This window comes from Marmota marmota, unplaced genomic scaffold (genome assembly GCF_001458135.2).
Source record: "Marmota marmota marmota unplaced genomic scaffold, marMar, whole genome shotgun sequence".
Classification (NCBI taxonomy): Eukaryota; Metazoa; Chordata; class Mammalia; order Rodentia; family Sciuridae; genus Marmota; species Marmota marmota.
The window spans coordinates 23,196,892-23,217,749 of record NW_026000240.1 but is presented as its reverse complement, the minus strand read 5'-3'; the positions used below and the strand labels follow the sequence as shown (position 1 = coordinate 23,217,749).

Sequence of the window (20,858 nt, the reverse complement as noted above, 5' to 3'; positions counted from 1 at the left end):
GCGCGAGCCCCGCTGCACGCGGTGGGCTACACGGCGCTGGTGGGCAGTGACGCCGAGTCGTGGGGCTGGGACCTGGGCCGCAGCCGCCTCTACCACGACGGCAAGAACCGGCCGGGTGTCGCCTACCCGGCCTTCCTAGGACCGGACGAGGCCTTCGCGCTGCCCGACTCGCTGCTGGTGGTGCTGGACATGGATGAAGGCACGCTCAGCTTCATCGTGGACGGCCAGTACCTGGGCGTGGCCTTCCGAGGCCTCAAGGGCAAGAAGTTGTACCCGGTGGTGAGTGCCGTATGGGGCCACTGCGAAGTCACCATGCGCTATATCAATGGCCTTGACCGTAAGTGTGCTCGGTGAGGTGCACGGGGTTCAGAGATTGCCTGTCGGTGGTCGGGGAGTTGGGGAAGGAGGCCGGAGGCAGAGCCAGTGCAGCAGCCGCTGGGATGATCCTGCCATGCAGGGGCGGTGGTTAGCCATGGGTTTGAATCCTGACCTTTTTGCAGGCTTGGTGGCTTGGGCTGTGCCTCATTTTCCCATTTGCGGAATGGTGGTGGGAGCAATCTAGCTCAGGGTTGTGGTGAGGATCAAACACGATGCTGTGTGTGCTTAGCACAGTGACTTTGCGTGGAGATGTTCATTACCCATCCTTCTGGCTGTACAAGGGGTACCCAGAACAATCCATGCTAGTTATAGCAGGAGGAAGGTAACAGGAAGACCTTCCCTGGGCTGAAATGCCATGCACCCCAGTTACTGATAAGCCACGGTAGCATCAGTCATGTATTGACCACTTGCTGTATGCAGGGGCTGAACCCCCAAATTCAGCTCTTACTGGTGAACTGTTAAAGGAGTAACTGTCTCTCATCCCCCAGTTGACGATTTCCCCATAGGAATGGAAACTCAATGTTGTCACATCTTTGGATTTTTCCAAAAGAACCCAGAAATCTAGATTGTGTGAACTGTCCAATTTAAAAATTGTGTGATTTTTAAAGTTAGCAGCTACTGGAAACTTTACCAGCTAGCTTGGGGAGGCAGGGTGGCCTCTGGACAGAGGCCCCAGGAGGGCATATGTCCCCAGTTGAATCTAGGCTGAGCTGGGCCAGGAGTCAGGCACTGATGGCTGCTTATTCCACACACCAGCCTACCAGCTGGTACGCTCAGCTGTCTGGTATGATTGGTGGTGTTCTTGCTCATATTTTATTTTTGTGGTTGTTGCACTAAGAGTGTCATGGAATGGCAAAGCATTACTCCATTTTGTTTTACTGGATAAACCTTGGAGTAGAAGAGTACATCTTGAGAAGGGCAGAATTAGTCTTAACGGAAAGTGTCTGGGGTCCTCTTAAGACAGGGTGACCAGGCAAACCCCAGAGGTGAGCAAACCAACAGCAACAACAAACACCGTTTAGTGGAATGGGAAATTTTACTTGCTGGAATTAGTCACTGGACCAGAAGGGTGGCCCGGGTATACCAATGTTCTGGAGTCTGATGTTCTTTATTTCCACCTGTATGTCTCCCCAACACTTAGTGGTTTTGTCTTTGGTGACTCCACCTAACTCCATAAACTTCACTGTACTCATCTGTAAAAATGGGACAGTACTGGGCCACTCCCTTAGCTGTGGTGACATCATATATGTCGGCACCAATAATATGGTAGTCAGGATTAAAGGCCTGATAGGCAGTGGGAGCTACCAAAGCCAAAGGTGAGACCCCTAGATGGGCTTCCTCTTGGTGGCTAATTCACACCATTCAGACCATGGCTTGGCCTTCAGATATGAAGCTGAGATGTGAGAAGGGCGGCCACCAGTGGCTCCCTCCTGGATGTTAGGGTCAGAGGCAGTCTCCTCCTAGACACACGATCAGGGAGGCCGGGTATGGAGGGACAGTTGTGTTTGGGCATTTTTAAGCTCAGGTCCTTGCAATAGTTGGAGAAGCTCAGTGGGACTAAAACTTGGAGCTTTTCAACTTCCTCTCCCCTGGCCTTGATTTTTCAGTTTGGCAGAATCTGGAGGACCCGTCCAGGAGGCCAGGGAGGCCAGGGTGTCATCTGTAACAAACCTGGCATTTCCCATTTAGTGAGGAGGGTTGGCATGTCTGGTGTGGCGCTAGCCTGTTCTGCAGGCAGGATACTGTTTTCAGCCTTGGGCGAGACATGATGCAGAAAGGGTCAGCTCAGCATGGGCCCAGCCCTGACCACAGAGTGGCCAGAGGACAGGCTGCAATGGAGTCCCAGGAGTGGGGTAGTGATTGGGAAGGTGCTGTGAGTCCCTGTAGTGAATGACTGGGGCTGAAGTCCACCATGGATCTCTAGGGACTGGGAATAGTTTGGCTCTGGGCAGGGAAGGAGACCCAAAGTGGGGACCTGTGGATAGGGAGAATTCTGAGCCAGTGTTAGTTGGGGACATGGTGGCTGGTCCCCAGATAGCCCTGACTAGGAAGTGGGGGATCAGGGTCAGAGACCTGCTCTGGAGAAAGAAGACAGGGATGTTCCCTGGGGTTCCTTCCCCCCAGGATTATAGTGGAAGAGAGAGCTCTGCTGGGGGGAAGAGGAGCAGCCCCCGAAGGCCTGGGCTAGACTGCAGCAGCACTCAGCAGGAGGCTCTCAGCAATCCTGGCCTCCTCTCTCAAACTTCAATGTTCTCCTTTGCAAAATGGGGATGATAAAAATTCACTAGCAGGGAGACTGAGGCAGGAGGACCACCGAGTTGATGCCAGAGTAACTTAAGAAGACCCTATCTCGAAATAAAATACGAAGAGCTGGGGATGTGGCGTCCAGAGGTAGAGCACTTGTCTAGCATGTGCAAGGCCCTGAGTTCTATCACTAGTACCTCAAAACAAAACAAAACAAAAATAAAACCTCACCAGCACAGAGCAGACTCTCAGCAATTGGGGCCCACTGCTTCAGTTAACTAGGTGAGCTGGGTAGGTTCTGGGGTTCATCTATGGAATCAAATGGAAGTGGTTTTCAGAGAGGCTTCTCCTCTGATGAGACGGAAGTAAGTTAATGGATATCACTTTTAATTTCTGAATTTTTTTTGTGACTGTAAAAGCAAGGCTTAGAAAGGCCTTAACCGCAGTGAACTCGGAAGCACGTGTTTGCTGGGACGGGAGCTCCTGGCGATGCTATTTCCTCTTGCAAACAAGATGCGATTTCATATTGCAAACACATAATGTCTGTTGTCAATTTTGCAAGTGAAATTGTTCTTTTGCTGCAGCGTGGAGTGAAATGGGGCCCCGCATCTGGGAGTTTATTGCAAGGAGCTGCAGGATGCCCAGGGGCTCTGGCATCCCAGTGAGCTGAGAAGCATGGTACCTAGACCAGGCAAATGGGAAGCTGTCCCAGATTGTCAAGGACCCAAATAATAATAATAATAATAACAATAATAATAATAATGGCAATAAGAACACCAGCTAACACTTATGCAGTGCTCAGCCTGTGCTGGGCTCTATTCTGAGCACTTCACACATTTTAACTCATTGGATCATTGTGTGTGTGTGTTGGGGGGGGGTTGTTTTGTTTTTCCAGCACTGGGGATTGAACCCAGGGCCTCCTGCAGGCTAGGCAAGCACTCTGCCACTGAGCCACATCCCTGTAGCAACTTTCTGAGCCAATACCTGTCATATCATCTTTACTTCGCCATGAAGAAATTAAGGCACAGAGAGCTTGAGCTGCTCAAGGTTGCCCAGCTAGTACCTGCTGGAGCCTGGATGGCAGTCGTCTGCCAAGGCAGGGAGAGAAGGCTCAGCAGGGTCTGCTCACCTGGCTGGGTGGCCATGCAGCCAGGGCTGACCCCAGCCTTCTCCAGTGAGTTTGGATGAGGCACCGACACATCTTCTCTGCTATTGTTCCTCCTCCTACCCCTTCATCTCCACCTCTCAAAGCCCTGGCTTAGTACAGCACTCTGCAGGGTGTTCTGAAAAGCTAAGTCATATAAAGACAGGCCCAGCGGTGGTTGGAATCAGGCGTGCTTGATCGCTAATGGGGGAATGTCACTGAAAATGTCCCAACCGCTGTGAGGTTGGGCCCCCCCCCCCCCCTGGGGGTAGGCCAGTCCTTTGGAGTCTGCTCTGAGTTGGTTTTCAGGCTCCTCTTTCTACACGTTGGTGGTTTTCTCAGGTTGTGGAGTTCTTGGTGGCCGGTGATGAGTGACACAGGAAGAGGGGAGGCACCCCAGAAAGACACATAGCCCTGGGGCCCCAGAGCAGTTTTATTTTTTGGGTGGGGGAGTACCAGGGGTTGAACTCAGGGGCACTCGACCACTGAGCCACATCCCAGGCCTATTTTGTATTTTATTTAGAGACACAGTCTCACTGAGTTGCTTAGCACCTTGCTATTGCTGAGGCTGGCTTTGAACTCTCCAGCCTCCTACGCTGCTGGGATTATAGGTGTGTGCCACCATGCTCAGTCCCGGAGCAGTTTTGATATCGAGGTATTAATAGTTACACTTTTTGTTGGATTCTACCCATGTTCTGTGTCCTAGGCTGACTATTTATTCATTTTATTTAAAATAATTTAGTCATAATAAGTGAGGCAGTGTCACTCTATTATCCCCATTTCATAAGGGAGGAAACTGAGTCTTGGGTTTCCAAGGCTACAGACCTACAAAAGAGAGCTGTGACCACTCCTCTGCTGGCCTCCTGCTGCCTGGGCAAGCCCTGCCTCCAATATGTCCCCGTTCAGGGCTGCCCTGGGAGGACCGTGGAAACGAGGCATCTTGGGGCTAGCTGGTCTCGGTGCTTGTCCGTCTGCTCCAGGCAGAGGAAGCCGTATTTCCAGACGTCATTCCTAGATGGTTTAATCGATCTGCCAACAAGTATTTATTGGCGCAACAGCGCAGCAGAGGAGGCTGGCGGCCAGCCAAGGCTTCTAGTGTCGATGAAGGCCAGAGAGAGTTTTCTACCAAGATGCCTGCAAGGACACCATCCCCTTGCCAGAGCTGTCCTCCTGGTCTGCACTGGACACTGTGTGTCTTTCCTGGGGTGGCGGGTCCCCCAGCCTCTTGTGTCCGTCCTTGGCTCCTCACCTGCCCTCCCCTTTGGCCCCTCCTCTGTCAATGGATCCTGTCCCCAGCTCACTCCCTGGTCTCGGTCCAGGGCTGTCTCTACACCATCAGCTCAGCGCTGGGTGCCCCCTGTCGCCATTCAGTATCTTCCCACGATGGGTACCCTCTCAGCCCTCAAGTGCAGGGGAGCCCAGCAGGATGACGCCCAGGGGACATGCTACGCGTGGACAACAGGAAGGGGGGCTTTGTGTGTGCACATGAACCCTTGAAAGGCAAGCTGTGTGTTTGGTAGCAAATGGACACCCTCCAAACCATGGTGTAATGAAGAACCCCACCCATACTCCCCGTCTCCAGCCCTGCTCTCTGCCGGCAGCCACCACGTCCTTCTGGAAGTATTGATGACAGGGAATCTTAGACCGCGCTGTAAACCTTGCTCTGTATCTCACCCCTCCCCCCACAGATATTTAATGGCTTAAATATCAGTTAATGGAGAGCCGCCTCATTGTACTAATAGCTGCGTGTGTTTTTATGGTGTGGTTTTTATCATCATTTAATTATTCAGATCCCTATTTGGGACAATTAGGCAGTTTCCTTTAAGAATAAACCTTTGATCTTAATTTGAATCCCCTTTCTTCCCCCCATCTGTCTATTTAACCTTCCCAAGCCTCAGTTTTCCCATCTGTGCAGTGGGAATAATTATCCGTATCTTGCCAAGTTCTGCACTGGAAATGAAGCGTGGCCCAGCATGTGGTCCCCTGTAGGTGCCAAGTGGAGGGGGTTGTCAATATCGTGCCTGTCCTGTTTCTCCAGTCATACCTCTGAACTCATCTTGGGTACCTGTAATGCTTGTGACTGACTTGGTTTCTAGGTTAAAAAAAAACAGTGGAATCACTTGAATTTGATACCAAGAAGGCTGGAGACACTGTGGCACTAAAATTATTGGAGGCGCAGAGCCCAGTCAGCCCTCACGTAGGATGTACATCTGCATGATAAATACCCAGGAGACTTACCTGCACACAGTAGGGCCGCAATGGATGTGATGTGATTCGAGGTTCTGCTGGTGCTGTGCTGGAGGTACTCTTTGAGGTGGACTGCATCTTAGTCTTCTTGGTCTCCGCTCTCATGGCGCTCCACGGAACAGGATGCAGAGTAGGTGGTTAGTAAATTCATCTTCACGCGCTCCACGGAACAGGATGCAGAGTAGGTGGTTAGTAAATTCATCTTCACATCTTGGCCTCTCACCGCCTGCCATGGCAGGATCTGAGTCACAGTTGGCTGCAACAGAGGGTGCTGCCCGCCACGTCTGACCCCTGTGTGACCCTTCCCACCTCTCATTGTGCGCTCCTCATGGCACATCTGTCCCCACACACAGGCCCAGGGAGGCTATGTGATGGGCCAGGCATTTCAATTCACACACTGGCCCTCACCCTTTGTTACCCACAAAAGCAACAGACTTCGGCTGAATAGAAAAGACTTTGAGGAGGATTTTCACACTTAGCACCCTCATTAGTAGGCTCTCGCAAGCCCAGCCTGCAGGAAAGGGATTTCGAAATGCAGGCAACAGCATTTGAAATCAGGCGTGGTCACCCCAGGCCACAGCGTGGTCTCCTGGCAGACCCAGGGCTCAGGGAGCCCAGCACCAATTCTAATTTGCTTCTAATTAGCTGTAATCCAGAGTGAGTTATTTTACCCTTGAGCCTTAGTTTGATTATCTGAAAAATGGACAATTTATTTTGCCAAACGGTGTTGGGATCATGGATTATAGCCAGAAAAGTGACTGGTCTAGTATATAGCACATAGTAGGTGCTGATAAAATGGTAGGTAGAATTCTGTCTGACTATTTTCTGAGTAATTCTGTCTAATTTCTGACTATTTCTGCTTCCACAGACTGGTAAATTACAGTGTTGTTAAATGTGGAAATAATTGTTGTTATTAAACCTCAATCCCAATCAGAGGGATGTCACACAAGGGCATACGCTGGTTCTGGGAGGTTTTTGACTCATCTCTTTAAAATACCTGAGTTCAGAGTCTGTCACAAATGAGCCAGGAGTATTTAGCTTTCTCCACTAGCAATCTAGAAGTTTCCTTCTAAGTGTCTTGTTTGGGTGTTTCTCTGAAAGCCTGTAGCTCCAGGGGCACTTGCCTGGTGGACTTTACCAGCAAGGACACTCAGCAGCTGTGCACATGTGTACTCCTCAGCGACAAGCTCCCATAGTGGCAGGCCTGAGGTGCAACATCTGCCTCTGAGCAGACGGGTGCTAGGCCTGGCCGAGGGCTGGCCACTACAAGACCACTGGAGAGAAGGAAAGGGAGGAGAAGGAGGGTCTGCATTCTCAGGAGTGGTGGAGGGACAAAGGCGGGGCCAAAGGACCAGAGTTAGAAGACACGCTGTCCAGCAGACAATGCAAGACCTGCACTTTACAGGTGGGAGCTGAATGGACCAGAGAGCCATAAGGACTCGTTCAAGGTCACCTGCCAATCAGCAGCAGAACCAGAATGCAAACCCAGGCTTCCAGTCCCCACTGAAAATGCTCCTTCCCAAAACCAAGAGAGAGAGGCAGCCGTGCAGTTCATGCCTCTGTATCAGAAACCAGTGGACATGATGGAGGATGTGGTGCTGGGGGTCGGGGACAATGATGGGCAGGGACCTGTGGGACCAGGAAGGAGGAGGTCTTTGGAACCTGCCCTAATCCCCTCCTAGACACCAGAACCAGGGAATTAGCACAGTCACAGGGACTCTGCCATCTTCTCCCTGGGTGACGTGGGCATCAGCCTCCTGTGGGTTTGGGGATGGCGCTGACCCCACAGAATCGTCAGCAGTGCCTCCCGAACCCCAGTGTGCCTTCAGGCCCTGGGGTCTTGGTCAAGTGCCCACTGACTTGACAGGGCTGGCCGGGCCCAAGAACCTGTGTTCCGACCAGCTCCCAGGTGATGCCGAGGATACTGCATGTGGCAGGCGTGGCGTGGGGCTGGTGCCTCCATCAGGGCTTGTCCCCGCCGTCCCCCTCACCCACACTGGGTGATCCTGCAGCCGGGCCTATCTGCTCTTCCTCGCCTGGCCCTGCGCTGACCTCTTTGTTAGAAATGGCCCACTTCCACCACGCCAGTAAAACCGATGTCAGGGGCCTGGCTCTGCCCAGAGGCCTGGTTCTGTCCACCATCCCCCTGGGGCCTCACTCCCTGTCCCAGCAGTCCAGCTGTGCTTCTGAGTCTCCTCCCTTCCCTATCCAGCCTGTTCTCTCTGGTCCTCACCACCCCCAATCAGCAGGTGACTCAGTTTACTGTCCCAGTTGCCCATGCGGCGAACACAGTAAATCCACGGGATTATCCGGGAGCTTTCCTGCAGGGGTGACTTTGTTTGGGAAGGGATTACTACAAATGGAAACAGCTCTTTGTTAAACTCGCCCGGGGCCCAGCGCTGCTCAGCGCCTCTCATGAAAACCTCCCACCCTCGCAGGCCGCAGGCCGCAGCCCTGTGGCTCCACGAATCCCCAGGGAGGAGGAGGAGATGCTCTCAGCCCATTTCTCCCATGAGGCTGAAGGAGGTGAAGGGCCAGCAGATGGCACCTGCTGGGGAGGTGGCTGTCCCAGGGCTGGAATCTCGTCCTTGCTCACGCCCTGTGCCTCTCCACCTGGGCTCTGCTGGGCACTCGTGTGGTCACATTGAATGTCTCCCATGGCTGCTAGCGGTGCCAGGCCTGGGGCTCAGGGTGCTTACCAAAAGAGTTTACCAAGCTGGCACTGGTGGCCCCCCCCTTCCCCGGCTCTTAGTACCCCTGAACAAAGCACCCCTGATCAGCATCAGTGATGATTCTGGGTGGGAGGTGCTGGGACAGTGGTGGATGGAGCAAGAGAAATTCAGGGGGATGTTTAAATGAGGGGGAGAGAGGAGCCGGCCAGCCTGCCAGGCGGGCAGCAACGCTGACTTGCCCATGGTCAGGGAGCAGCCGATTCGCCCAGGCTTGTCCCCTGGTTAAGGCTGGGGGCAGTTAGCATGAGTTACAGGCTGGCCCAGACACTAATAAGGCTGCTGTCGGAGGCCTTCCATAATTCAAGGGGAGGCTGTGCCGTTTAATGGCCTTTCTTCGTCAGATCTTCCAGGACTCGGTGCCTCCTTAATGATTTATTTGCTTGGGATGAAATTAAGCCGAGACAGCCGTGGGCTTGGAAAATACGGCCACACGGTCTCCAGGTTCCTCTCCTTCTCAGTGGCTGCTTCCTATAAATAGCGCAGCGAGAGCCCCCATTTGTGACTTGCCTGCTGGGAGTTCTGATAGGCAGGGCTGCCCCACCAGGGGCCCCAGGGCCACACCTGAGCCCTTCCCTGCTGCCTCCTAGCCCATGACCCCCAGAGAGAGGCGCAGTGGCCAGAACTGCCAGCAAAGACCTTCCTTCTGCCTTGTCCCAGCCTCTGAGTCATTGAAGGAGTCTCCTTTGAGTGGCTCCATCTGCAGCCACAGCTGAGTTCCAGATCTTGCCCCCTCTGTGACGTTTTATGACACAGACACGAGCAGGTTTGTCCCTGCTGTTTGGTGAGGTGGGTGACAGCCCTCCACTGGATGTGTGAGCCCTGCTAGGAGGGGCATGTGGGATTCTGTTCATCTTCCTAGAGGTGGCAGTTCTGAGTGAGGGCCCAGGATCACAAGCTTCACCAAGGCCAGTCAGGCTCCAGGAATTGCGGGTGCTGGCAGAGGCTCCTGCTGCCCTCTGATTGGCTGCCTCTGGGCTGGGCCTCTGAGCTCTGGGAGTGCTGTGGCATCCTGGAGTCTGTCCCTTCATGTTCCTGCCAGAACCTCAGCATCCCCTGGAGCCTGGGAAACAGCAGCTCTGTCATCCTCCTGTTGAATCAGAAGTCTTGCAGCGGCTCTAGTTATAAGCTTCCCAGTTGGCCGGTGCCATTAGCCCAGCGCTGGCCATGGTCAGCAACTGGGACACCTGCCCAGAGGAGGCCACTGGGTGGGTGGGGGCCCAGGGCACAGGCAGCTGTGCCCTGGATTTCCAGGAACTGGGTGGGAGACGCAGCCCAAGGCAGAAGGAGGGGTCAGCCTGCAGTCTGGGCTGGAGCAAGCTTGGGGGTCCTGACACTAAGGAAACACGCGTTTAGCAGGGTTCAGCTGCTTCCCTTTCCAAAGGAAAAAATGCGTGCACCCAGCCTGAGCGGTCGGTACTGGGCATCCTGGGTGTCTTATTCTACCTGTTGCATCCCAGGATGTCCTGAGAGGCCTCCAGCTTGACCCTCAGCACAGGGAGGAACCGCAGTGGCAGTTCAGAAGGTGTGGGTGCAGCCTCGAGCCCTCTCGGGTCCCTGAGTGTCTCTACTCACAGTTGAGGGCTGGCCATCCCTCTGCCCTGTGTCCCCAGCACCTGACACCTGGTGGGTTCTCAGTAAGCCTTGTTGAATGAGTGGCCACAGCTGAGAATCCACCCAGTTACCTGTCAGGTCATCAGCAGGGAAAGAGCTCCTGCTTCCTGCAGCATCCACACAAAACAGAAAGACTACAAGCTGCGAGCATCTTGAGAAGACATCGTGGAAATCGGTCCCGAGGAGTTTCCAGTTAGCTAGGAATTGTAGATGAACATCAGTGGCACCTGCCCATGGCCGCCCCTTTGACGTGGATCTCGGCACCACTGCTCCTCAGCCACACTCAGCCCTGCCTGAGAGGTGCAGTGGTACCTGCTCGCCTGTGGGGGTGAGCGAGGCAGGCCCTGGAGCCCTCGGTCTGGTGGGAGCCGTGGTCAGGGTCAGAGGATTAGCCAGACCGTCACTCAGTGAATGTTTTTTGAATATCTCTTATGTGTGGGGCCCTGGGGAAGTTATGATGACGATTTGAGGGAGAGACAGATGGGAACAGGAAAAAAAAAATGCCTTGGATCAATCCAGATATAGAGAAATGTGATTAAGAGAACAGAATTGGAGAAGGTGGGGGGCATCCACTGGCCGTGGTCCTCTCTGGGGTGGGGAATTGAGGCCCCACTGATGGGGTTGAGGTGGTCCTGAGCAAGTCAGTGGGGACGACTTGCTATGACCAAGAGGGCGGCCAGCAAGGCCGGGTCTGTGTTGGAGAGTGTGCGCCGCGAGGCCCAGGGTCTGGGTTCTGGCCCACCGTGCCCTATAGATTCCAGCCGATCACTGTCTCAGGAAATGCTGTCCACAGTCTGTTTTCCATGGGCATAGGCCTCCCGAAGACCAGGCCTCCCGTGTCTTCGGGTGGCCTGCTCGGAGGGCGGATGGGGTGGCCTTTGGTTCTGGTGGGCGTACCTTTCTGTTTTAGACAGTGAGTTGAGGTCCAGGAAGGGGGAAGACTCACCGGGGGTCACCCTGTGAGTGGCAGAGCTGATTGGAAACGTTTGCTTGTCCACCATGATGATTCTGGGGCTTTTTTTTTAAAAGTGTAGGTTTCCTTGGATCTACTCAGCCCGACTCTGGCAGCCCAGCCAGGAGCAGGGTCTCTGTAAGAGGATCAGGTGCCTCTGCCACCCCCAGCCCAGCTCTGTCCTTTGGCAGGGCACTTGCATTTCAGTCTCTCCCACCTAGGTGGTGGGTGGGGGACCCAGGGCTTGGAGCCTCCCCACACCAATAGCCAAATCCAAAGCACAGGCCACCCCGTCTCCATGCTTTGGCTCGTCCATGTTCTTGGCTGGACCCCAGGAAGGCATCACTGGGACAGGTGAGCTCTGCCTGCCCTTGGTGTCCCCTGGGATGGCAGGGCCCGGAGGCTGGCCTGGGCTCTAGTCACTCCCAGGCTGGGCAAGCTACCCAGGAGGTGCATGGTGGACTGAGTGCTTTTATGTCCTTTTTGGCCGTCATGGGCCACCCTGCTAGGCTGCTCAAGGTGTTTTGCCAAAATGGATTGCTCAGAGGTGTGGAGTCTGCACACGCATCCTTGACCCGGACTAACTGGACTTTCTCAAGAGTCTAGTGTTGGGTGTACGAGAGGCCGGGGTAGGGAAGGTCGGGAAAGGGCACCAGACTGGGAACCTAGCAGATTCTAGCTTGGCCCCTGGCTGTGTGACATTGGATAAGTCACCATCTCCCTCTGCACCTTGGCTTTTCCCCCAAAGGAAGAAAGTGATTGGACAAGAAGGCCTCAAAGAATCTTTGCATTTCTATGATCTCTAATATGGAGGGACACATGTTGGGTTCATTGGTGACACACTTTGCACTGGGGTGCTATCTAGTGTGGTGACACCCTTTGCACTGGGGTGCTATCTAGTGTGGTGACACACTTTGCACTGGGGGGCTATCTAGCGTGGTAGCTACTAGCCACGTGTGTTTCATTAAGCAACTGTTTAATTAAAATTAAGTAACATTAAATAAAATGAAAAATCCAGTTCCTCAGTTGCTCTGGCTGTGTTCACATGCTCCTTAGCCACATGCAGCTGGTGGCCGCCACGTTGGACAACATAGGAAGCGTACCGTTTCCACCACGGCACAAATTCTGGGCCGCGCTGCTTTAGGGCCACGGGGGGGTAACTGGGGAGCCTGATGGAGAGAGCAGGGGCACTGTTGCCCTCTGGGGATGACTCTGGGGCCAGTGTGGCGAGGAGGGGAAGCGCTCACCCCAGCTCCTCCAGGGCCCCGGGGCCAGTTCAGAAACCTGGAGCAGGCGGTAGGGTCAGTCAGGCCTGGGAACCTTCAGAGAATGTCAGAGGTCCTGGGTGGGAAACAGGGGGATGGACGGACAGGAGGGATGCCAGGGATTCCAGGGTGGGGAGTGGAGGGGAGGCAGGTCCTGCTCCCTCCTAGCTCTGAAGCTCCTGAGCTGGCCGAGCCTGAGGCCCTGTTTCCTCCGGGGTGAAATGGGGAGAGGTGACCCACCCGCGGAAGACCCCGGTAAATGGCAAGGCCTGAGAAGTGCTGGCGACCAGCTCACAGGGCTCTGGTGCTCTAGGAGACTCGCTGGGAAGGGGACCCAGTCGCCCATCCTGTGTCCCCACACTCCTGCACACAGCAGCTCTCCTCCCTGCTCTCTGGCTGGAGTCAAGCGGAGCAGCGCTGGTGGCCGCTGGGTGGGGAGCCCGTGCTGGCTCCTTGCCTTTCCCTCCTGACCCGGTGGCCTCTGGTCACACATGTTTATGCCTGGGAGATGTTGGACACTTGTCTTGTCGGCACATGGCTGGGTCTGGTTGTCATTTTCTGAACCAGGGCCCGTCTTGGGTTCTGCCCCCACCCTGCCAGGGGTGAACAGATCAAGGGCCGGGGTCAAAGGCCGGGGCTGCCAGCATCTCCCCTGGGTGGCTGGGCAGGAAGTGCCCCTGGGTCAGGTTTCATCACCCCCCCCTCCCAAAAGCTTTCTCATCTGCATTCCTTGCCGGGAGGTGACGTTTCTGGCGGGCTCCCTGGTGATGGATGGTCCCCACCTCAGCCTAGACGGGCTCCCAGCTTCAGCTCTGGCTTTGGGGTTTCATGAACCCCCCCACCACAGACGGAGGGAGCTTTGAGAGGAGGACTTGCATGCCGAATTAAGTCACAGTGACCAGCGGGGGCCTGTCTCCGGGCCCCAGTTCAGCTGCTTGCTCTCATGAAGTTCCTCTTGTCCCCTTAGTCCTGTAGTGGCACCTTAATATTCCCATTTCACAGATGAGAAAGCCAAGCCTGTGAGCGGCCAGCAGGCCTCAGACCAGAACTGGCACTTGGAGTCCCAGGTTCGGTGCCTCCTGCTCAGTGTGTCCTGAAGGGCCCCTTCTGCCTCTTGTGCTCCTGAGACGCTGCAGGTTATGTGACACCCTGCTTTCCTCGCTTGGTCTCAGCATGGTGACCTGGACACCTCTAGATGTGGCTTTCAGGTGTGTGTTCTGACCTGTGTGACCCGAGCCAGCCCAGGGACCGCCTGAGCCCTGGCTGCCCTGGCGAGGCAGGGACACCTGACTGGCGCTTCATGTCTCTAGGGAGGCGGGGGTCTCTGGGTACAGTGCCAGGTGTGTGGCCCCCCAGCTGGTTAGAAGGGGCCCTGGGGACTGTGCACCATGGTGTCTCAGAGGGGACAGTCACTGTTATTCCCATGTTGCCCCCATGCCCTCCTCCAGCTCCTGGTGGGGCCCCTGGCGGTCCTGGGACATGTCCTGCAGAGGACATGGGTACGGCCTCAGTCCCACTTCAACTGATGTTCTCAGGCTTCTGCCAGTGGGGAGGCTGCAGCTGGAGGCCGAGGGGTCAGACCCAGGGAGATGCCCCATGTGCGGCCTCCCTCACCAGAGCCCACTTCTCCGGCTCCCCCATCACCAGAGTGCAGGCTCCCAGCCCTCTCCAGCACCCAGCACCCCAGGCCCATCGCTGCATCTGTACTTCTGCCTGCCTCGAGGTCGGTGCCACGTCTGCTTGTGGCCTAAGTGGTCCTCTTGCCAGGCTCTTCGAGGCCAGCTGCTGTTTAAAGCCCCTTGGAAACCTCAGCCCACCCTGACTGTGGGGCTTCTGCTGCCCGAACCCACCTGCAGCAGGGGCAGGGGTCTGAGGGCCCCCTGTGCTGCCTCAGCCCCTGTGACCTCCCTGTCCCCCAGATTCCAGATGCGCCCACTGTGGGGAAGAACGCTTCAGAGGGCAGAGGCTGGGTGCGACTCCTAGGTCCAGTGTCACAGGACTCTGCGCTTTGAAGCCATTGCCTATGAGATGTGGCTCAGTGGTCCCTGAGCGCATGGATGTGAAATGCCAGGTGTTGCTGGACAGGGCTCGCGGGGACTTGTTCCCTTTCCAGAATGCAGCGCACCCGCAGACCGCGTGGACCGCGCTGGGCATGCAGTAAATGCTTCCTGGCTTTCTCGGTGGTGGAGTTTCCTCTGCTGGATTTCTCTATTAGAAAGCAACCTGAGGCTGGGAGCAGAAGCAGGGTGCTTGCCCTGTGTCTGGGCCCCTGGCTGGCCTCCCTCCTACCCCAGCCCTGGCCGCCCTGTGCCCTCCGTGCCGCCTGGGCGGCTGCACCGGCCTATAAATCAAACCAGTCCCTGGAGACCTTTGACCCAAACCAGATGGCCGCCCTGCGCCAGGAAGGGTAAGCTCAGCTTCCAACAATGCTGACCCTCCCCCCTGCCCGGGCTTGGAGCCCCCGCAGGCAGCTGCCCTGTCAATCACCACCACTTGGCGCTGAAGCAGCTGGGGGGTGACCGCTCCACGATGTTCAGGGGCACCTTGGAGAGATTCCTTTGAGTCGTGTAAAGATCCCCTGAGGGTCTGCGGGACATTCGCCCTGGCTGGTGCCCGGCCACTGCCTCCCCCCTCCTCCAGGAAGCCTTCCCAGGACACAGATGCTGGGGCTTCAGAGCTCAGCGTGCCTGGCCCCCCGGAGACTCCTTCACACATTGTTTATTCTTCCTACAAATGTTTATTATCCCTCCTCTGCCTGGACCCTGGGGAAGGCTGACCAGTGCCCCCACAGATAGCTGTGGACACAGATGATGTAGGGGACGCCCACAGGCAGGCAGGAGGCCCAGGTGCTGTGGGAACCCAGGAGACGAAGGCCCTACAACCTCGGGGTCTGGGTCAGCTTTCCAGCCGGGAGCACCCGAGCTAAGTCTGGAAGGATGGGTCTGTGTTGGCTGACCAGCTGGAAGGGACAGTGGACGGCACAGGCCCAGACGGCAGCCAACTCCGAGGATCCGGGGACCTGTGGGAGGGAGAGCCTGCTGGAGGTGCCCCTGGGACAGGTAGAGGGGATGGAAATCTATCAGTAAGAAACAGTCTGGCTGTTTGCACCCACACCTACCTAATAGGGTAGGCTTAGACGAGAACACATGTCCATTTCCCTCTCACGGAAGAGAGGCCTGGAGACGGGCAGTCCACGGGTGTTGTGGGACCCCTTCTGACTGCTGCTCCTTCTACCCTCCTAGCTTTTGGCTTCTCTGCCTCATGGTCCAGAATGACTGCTAGAATTCCAACCCCTGCATCCACAGCCCAGGCAGGATGGAAGAGTAGCTAAAGGACCGCACACTCCCTCTCTTTAAAAAGATGGCTCAGAAACATCATATACCCTTTCTTCCCATAGCTCAAAGGCCACAGTGCTATCTCATGGCCACTCTTAGCTGCAAGGAAGCTAGAAAATATGATTCTAATCAATAGGTACTTCCTAGCAGACAGTTCTGCAAAGGATCCAGAGACCTCAGCTCGTCTCTGAGGGAAAGAGTACTGTGACCAATTAGTGTCCTCTCCCTCCCACATGGGTGTGGGGCTGGCAGCACGCACCCCAGGGTCTGTCTGGCTGCTTTGCTGCTGGTGGTCTCTCCCCAGGGCTCCCAAGGTGTATGGTGCACTCCTGCAAACAGCTGGGCGGGGGCCAGCCTCCCTCCGGCCGGCCGCAGAACCCAGCAGAATGCGGGCGGCGGCTGCTTGGTGTTCTGCAGGCTGATTTTATTTCTGATCCACGGCCTCCTGAAGGCGCCCGTGACCTTCAGCAAGGCCAGAGTCTGCTCTGCAGAAGAGGCTGGCGCAGACCAGGAGGACAGGACAGAAGGACAGTGTCCCCGAGGCAGCTGGGCCTCGTCCCCCTGGTGAGAGGTGTTGCGGAACATGATCCTCCAGAGAGCAGTTGAGGAAAGTTCCATCTTTCCTCTGCACACCTCACCCCGCCCTGCGGGCGGCAAGCTCCAGTTTCCTAGACTGCCTGCCTTGAAGGGTTATTGGGAGCATCCCATGGAATAAAAGGGGGCAAAGCAGGGGAGACACACAGGGGGCAGCAGTTAGGGGCCCAATATCTGCCCTCTGAATGCGGGGACTCCCATCCTAGGTCCACTGCTTCCTTACTGTGTGACCTTACACATGTTACCTGACTTCTCTGTGCCCTACCTTTATCTGTGCAGTGGGGATGATAGCAACAATGCCTACCACAGGGGGCTGTCTTGAGGTCATACATGTGACAGTACCTGTGACATGTGACACCTACATGTGTCAGTGGATGTACAGGGCACACGGAGAATGCTTTCAGGTGGGAACAACTCTTAAGAGCACAGTCCTTCGGCTCAGGCAGGCCTGGGCTGTGGCCCTGGGTGGCTCCTCCTCCTCTCCCACGCAGAGTGAGCATAGGGACAGGGCAGCTGTGATGGCAGCTGGACCAGTGAAAACGGCACACACCAAGGTGCCGCGTGCCAGGCTTGGTGGACGCCACTTTCCACGGGTCACCTTGGTCATCTCATAACAATGCCACCGGTCAGTTGCTCTTGGCTTTCCTCCCCGGGGAACGGAGACATGGAGACCTGGTGGGGCCACCTCTGACTGCAGAGGAGCAAGGTGGAGAGGACCATGCTCAGGGCCCGCTGCCCAGGGTGACTCGCGGCGCAGGGCCAGGGTCTGAGCCTTCCTGGTTGGTGCTCCTGCAGCGCCTGCCCTAGCCTGGAGGGTGCTCTCTGTGCCTGTCCAGGAGGAGGCTGCCCTGCTGGGCCGGGTGGCCAGCAGTGTGGACGTAGCTGGGTGGGTTGATGGGGCCGGAGGAGGCAGATGCACAGACCCTCAGGCTGGAGTGAGGAAGCCCCTCTGCCCTGGGCAGCTGTCCCCAGGGGCCAGCTCACTGGTCTCAGTGGTTCCCGTGCATGGCACCCATTTTCAGACATAAGCGGCCATGTGGCTTGCGCAAGGTCACACGGCCAGGACCAGCCCCACACTGCAGATCCCTCTTGCCACAGAGGACCAGGTGGGACAGCAGGTGTCCCCAGCCACCTACTTGGGGTTGCTTGTCTGTGGCAGGTGGGGCTGACGCAGTTCTGTGCCTACAACCTCCAAGGACAGACTTTTGTCCTTCTGTCTTTCGGGGTGCAGCTGTGCTCAGTGAGCAGGAAAATGGAAGTGACCCCAGCACAGACCGAAAGCCCATTGGTCAGCAAGGCGGCTCTGTGTTTCCTCGCTGGGGACCAGTGCCAGGTGACCAGACTTGTGCCGTTGGGTGGTGGGCGGCCACCAAGGGCTCCCTGAACTCCAGCTTCCACGTGGACCCGGAACTGTCTTGGAAATGGGCCTGCAGCTGCCCTCGCCCCCCAAGGACAGCAGGTGCAGTCAGCCCCGACTTCAGGGGAGGGTGCCAGGGACACTCAGAAGTAGCACAGACTGAGCGGTTGCGTTAGTCAGGTCTTCGACACTGTGACCAAAGGGCCTAATGAGAAGGATTTCGAGGAGGAAACGTTTATTTTGGCTCATGGCTTTCAGAGGTTCCGTCCACGGTTGGCCCAGGCCATTGCTCTGGGCCCAGGTGAGGCACATCATGGCCTCGGGACAGGAAGGCCGCTCAGGACCTGAGTGCCAGAGGCAGGGAGTGGGAGAGAGCTCAGTTGACCAGGGGCTAAACGTAACCCCCAGGGGCAACCCCCAGTTACCCACCTCCCCCAGCCACAGCCAGCTGCCCACAGTGACCACTCAGTCCACTCAAGTGGACGAATACACAGAGCAGGTCACAGCTCTCAGAACCCCCCCCCCCTTCAACTCTAGGCATTCTTGTCTCACGCATGAGCTTTTGGGGGACACCTCACATCTAACCCACAAAGGAGGTCCGCAGAGGCCCATTCGTGTCCCAGTGCAGAGCCGCCCGTCGTGACATTGACTGACAAACTCACCACAGCGGGAGGTTCCAGCAACAGCCGGGTCTTCGTGACGGGGCAGGCGTGGTGTGCTGCGGGAGAAGTGATTCCCAGCTTAGGAACACCGGGTTTCTGGAATTTTCCACTTAATATCTCACACTGGGCTTGACCACAGGGAACTGAGGGAAGGAAACGGGGTGTGGGCTCAGTGTGCTCCACGAAGGTCCCCAAGACGACTTCCAGGTGGCGGGGTGACGGTCATTTTCCTGCCTCTTGTGCTTGGTGCACTTTCCAGATCCATGTGTAGAAAAGGATGCGAAGACGCAGGGTCTGGAGCGCCCCCGCCCGCCTGTGGGATGCCGCCGTGCACCCTGGGCAGGTCACAGCTGTGGTGTCCATCCCTGGGCTTCCCCCTAAAATCGAGTGACACTCAGCCGGCAAGGTGCCACCCGGGCACTAGGGAGAGAGCACTGGGGCCCCCCATGCTCAGGAGCAGACCCAGGTGCGTGGCCGGCTCCAGCCAGCCCTGGCGCACTCCTAGGTGCACCTAGCGGCCGCTCAGAGGGGCCCACGGAGGAGCTGAGGTCACCCCCGCAGTCCAACCGGTCCACGTGTCGTTTCTTGCCTTCTCGTTCCCCTGTCTCACTCTCCTCTCTCTCTCCCCGTTTTTGTTTCCTGAGGTCCTGTCCCCAAAGCTGCGTGTACCCCATTGTTTGTCTCTGGGGAGATTCTTGTCCCCAAAATAGGACAGGCCCCTCCGTGCAATCTCCCATGGATCAGAGAGGTTGCTGTGGGCTCTGGGCTGTGCAGGCACATCCGGGTCCCTGTCTAATCTTGGCAAAGCACCCGTGGGGACGGCAGGTGGGGAGGGGACCAGTGCCACTTCTAGGAGGACTTCAGGGCTGGTCCTCGGTCAGGGAGCTCTTCCTGCAGCCTGAGCCTCCTCCAGAGTCACCCACGTGCCCCACGGTTGGGACCAGCCCAGCCAGGGTGTCGGGTCCTCGGGAAGGGATGTCCTCTCCTGTGGGTCCCTTGCTGCCAGGCCCCGGCCGAGACTCCCACCAGCACCACGGACAGACCAGCGCTGGGGTGAGACACGGCTGGATGACACAGGTCAGGCACACACTCAGCAGAGGACGGTCCAGTGGGACCCCAGGTGCCACACACCTTAGAGAGGGGACACAGGAGCAGAGAAGGCAGGAGGGGACAGCATGAGTCCAGGTGCGGCGTGAAGCAGGTGCAGGAGGAGCCGGGCTGGACGGACCTGGACCTGCAGTGGGTCTTTCCTCGTGGACGTCCGTCTGCACTTGGCTGAGCCACCAGCAGCTCCGGGGCAGGAACCGGATGAGGGACAGGCACACTGGACAGGAGCCTGTAACTTATTCTTGGGAACCAGTTTTTAGGGATTTCAGAGACATCATGGGCGTTGACGTGCCCTCGATCGTCAGGGTGACCCTGGGGAGCCACTCTGGCCTGCTCTGGTGCTCCTCTTCTTGCTTTGGAGAATGTGCACTGCAGCAGGCCAGAGCCACGGGGGTGGGGTGGCGGGGAGCTGGCCGCGCCTTCTTGGTTCTGCACCTGCCCTCTTCCAGGCTGCTTATAAATTAGGGAAATGCCGACGGCTCTTCCTTCATCTTCCCCCGACCCCAGCCTCCCACCCTGGGGTCAGCCCAGACTTCAAGCCCCCGCCTGTATCCCCACCACATGACCCAGGCAGGTCATCTTTCATCCATTTGTCCTGCACCCACGAATCGAGCACCCACAGTGTACCAAGCAGCAATCCAGGCACTGGACAGAACAGATGGAATCCTGTCCTCGAGAAGCTTACGTTCCAGCAGGTGGAGGCAGCCAAACATGTGGTCTCCAAACCCAGAGTGGAACGTTGGCTAGCGGTAAGAGTTTCAGAGAAAAACTGGGAAAAGGGGAAGCGTATTAGGAGCTGTTGGGGTTTACAATTTTGAGTAAGGTGGTTGAGGAAGGCCTCATTACCAATGGTGACTTGGAGCAAAGAAACTGACAGGGCGAGGGATTTGGTGGTGTGGATATCCCTGGGAATGGCTCTCTAGGCAGAAGGAAGAGTAGGTGCCAAGGCCCTGAGGCATGGAGAGGGGAAGAGGAGTGGGGATGAGGCCAGAGAATAAGTGGGTGAGGGGCTGCCAGGTCTTGTCTCTGAGTGGGATGGGGAGTCACCCTGGCTTTTGAAAGAGGTGTGCCATGATTTTGTGGGAATCACTTTAACTGTGGTCTTGAAAAACAGTTGGTGGCAGGGCCAGGGTGGCGGGGAGGCCAGGTCAGAGGTTCTCTCTGCACAGGTGAGAGCTGCTGCAGCTCTGGGCAGGTGGCAGCAGTGAAGAAATGGGGGAGGGTAGTCTT

The 20,858-nt window shown here is 56.5% G+C and overlaps 1 protein-coding gene across 1 annotated transcript in view; it reads left to right on the top strand.

Annotated features, from left to right (window-relative positions):
* Window positions 1-3: 3 nt before the first annotated feature.
* Window positions 4-20,858, top strand: part of Spsb4 (splA/ryanodine receptor domain and SOCS box containing 4) — a gene marked incomplete at its 5' end in the record, with an annotated part of 55,939 nt that continues 35,084 nt past the window's right edge. The window contains one exon of the mRNA XM_048794509.1: window positions 4-337. Coding sequence (XP_048650466.1) covers window positions 4-337 — 334 coding nt within the window. The remainder of the gene's footprint in view (window positions 338-20,858) is intronic.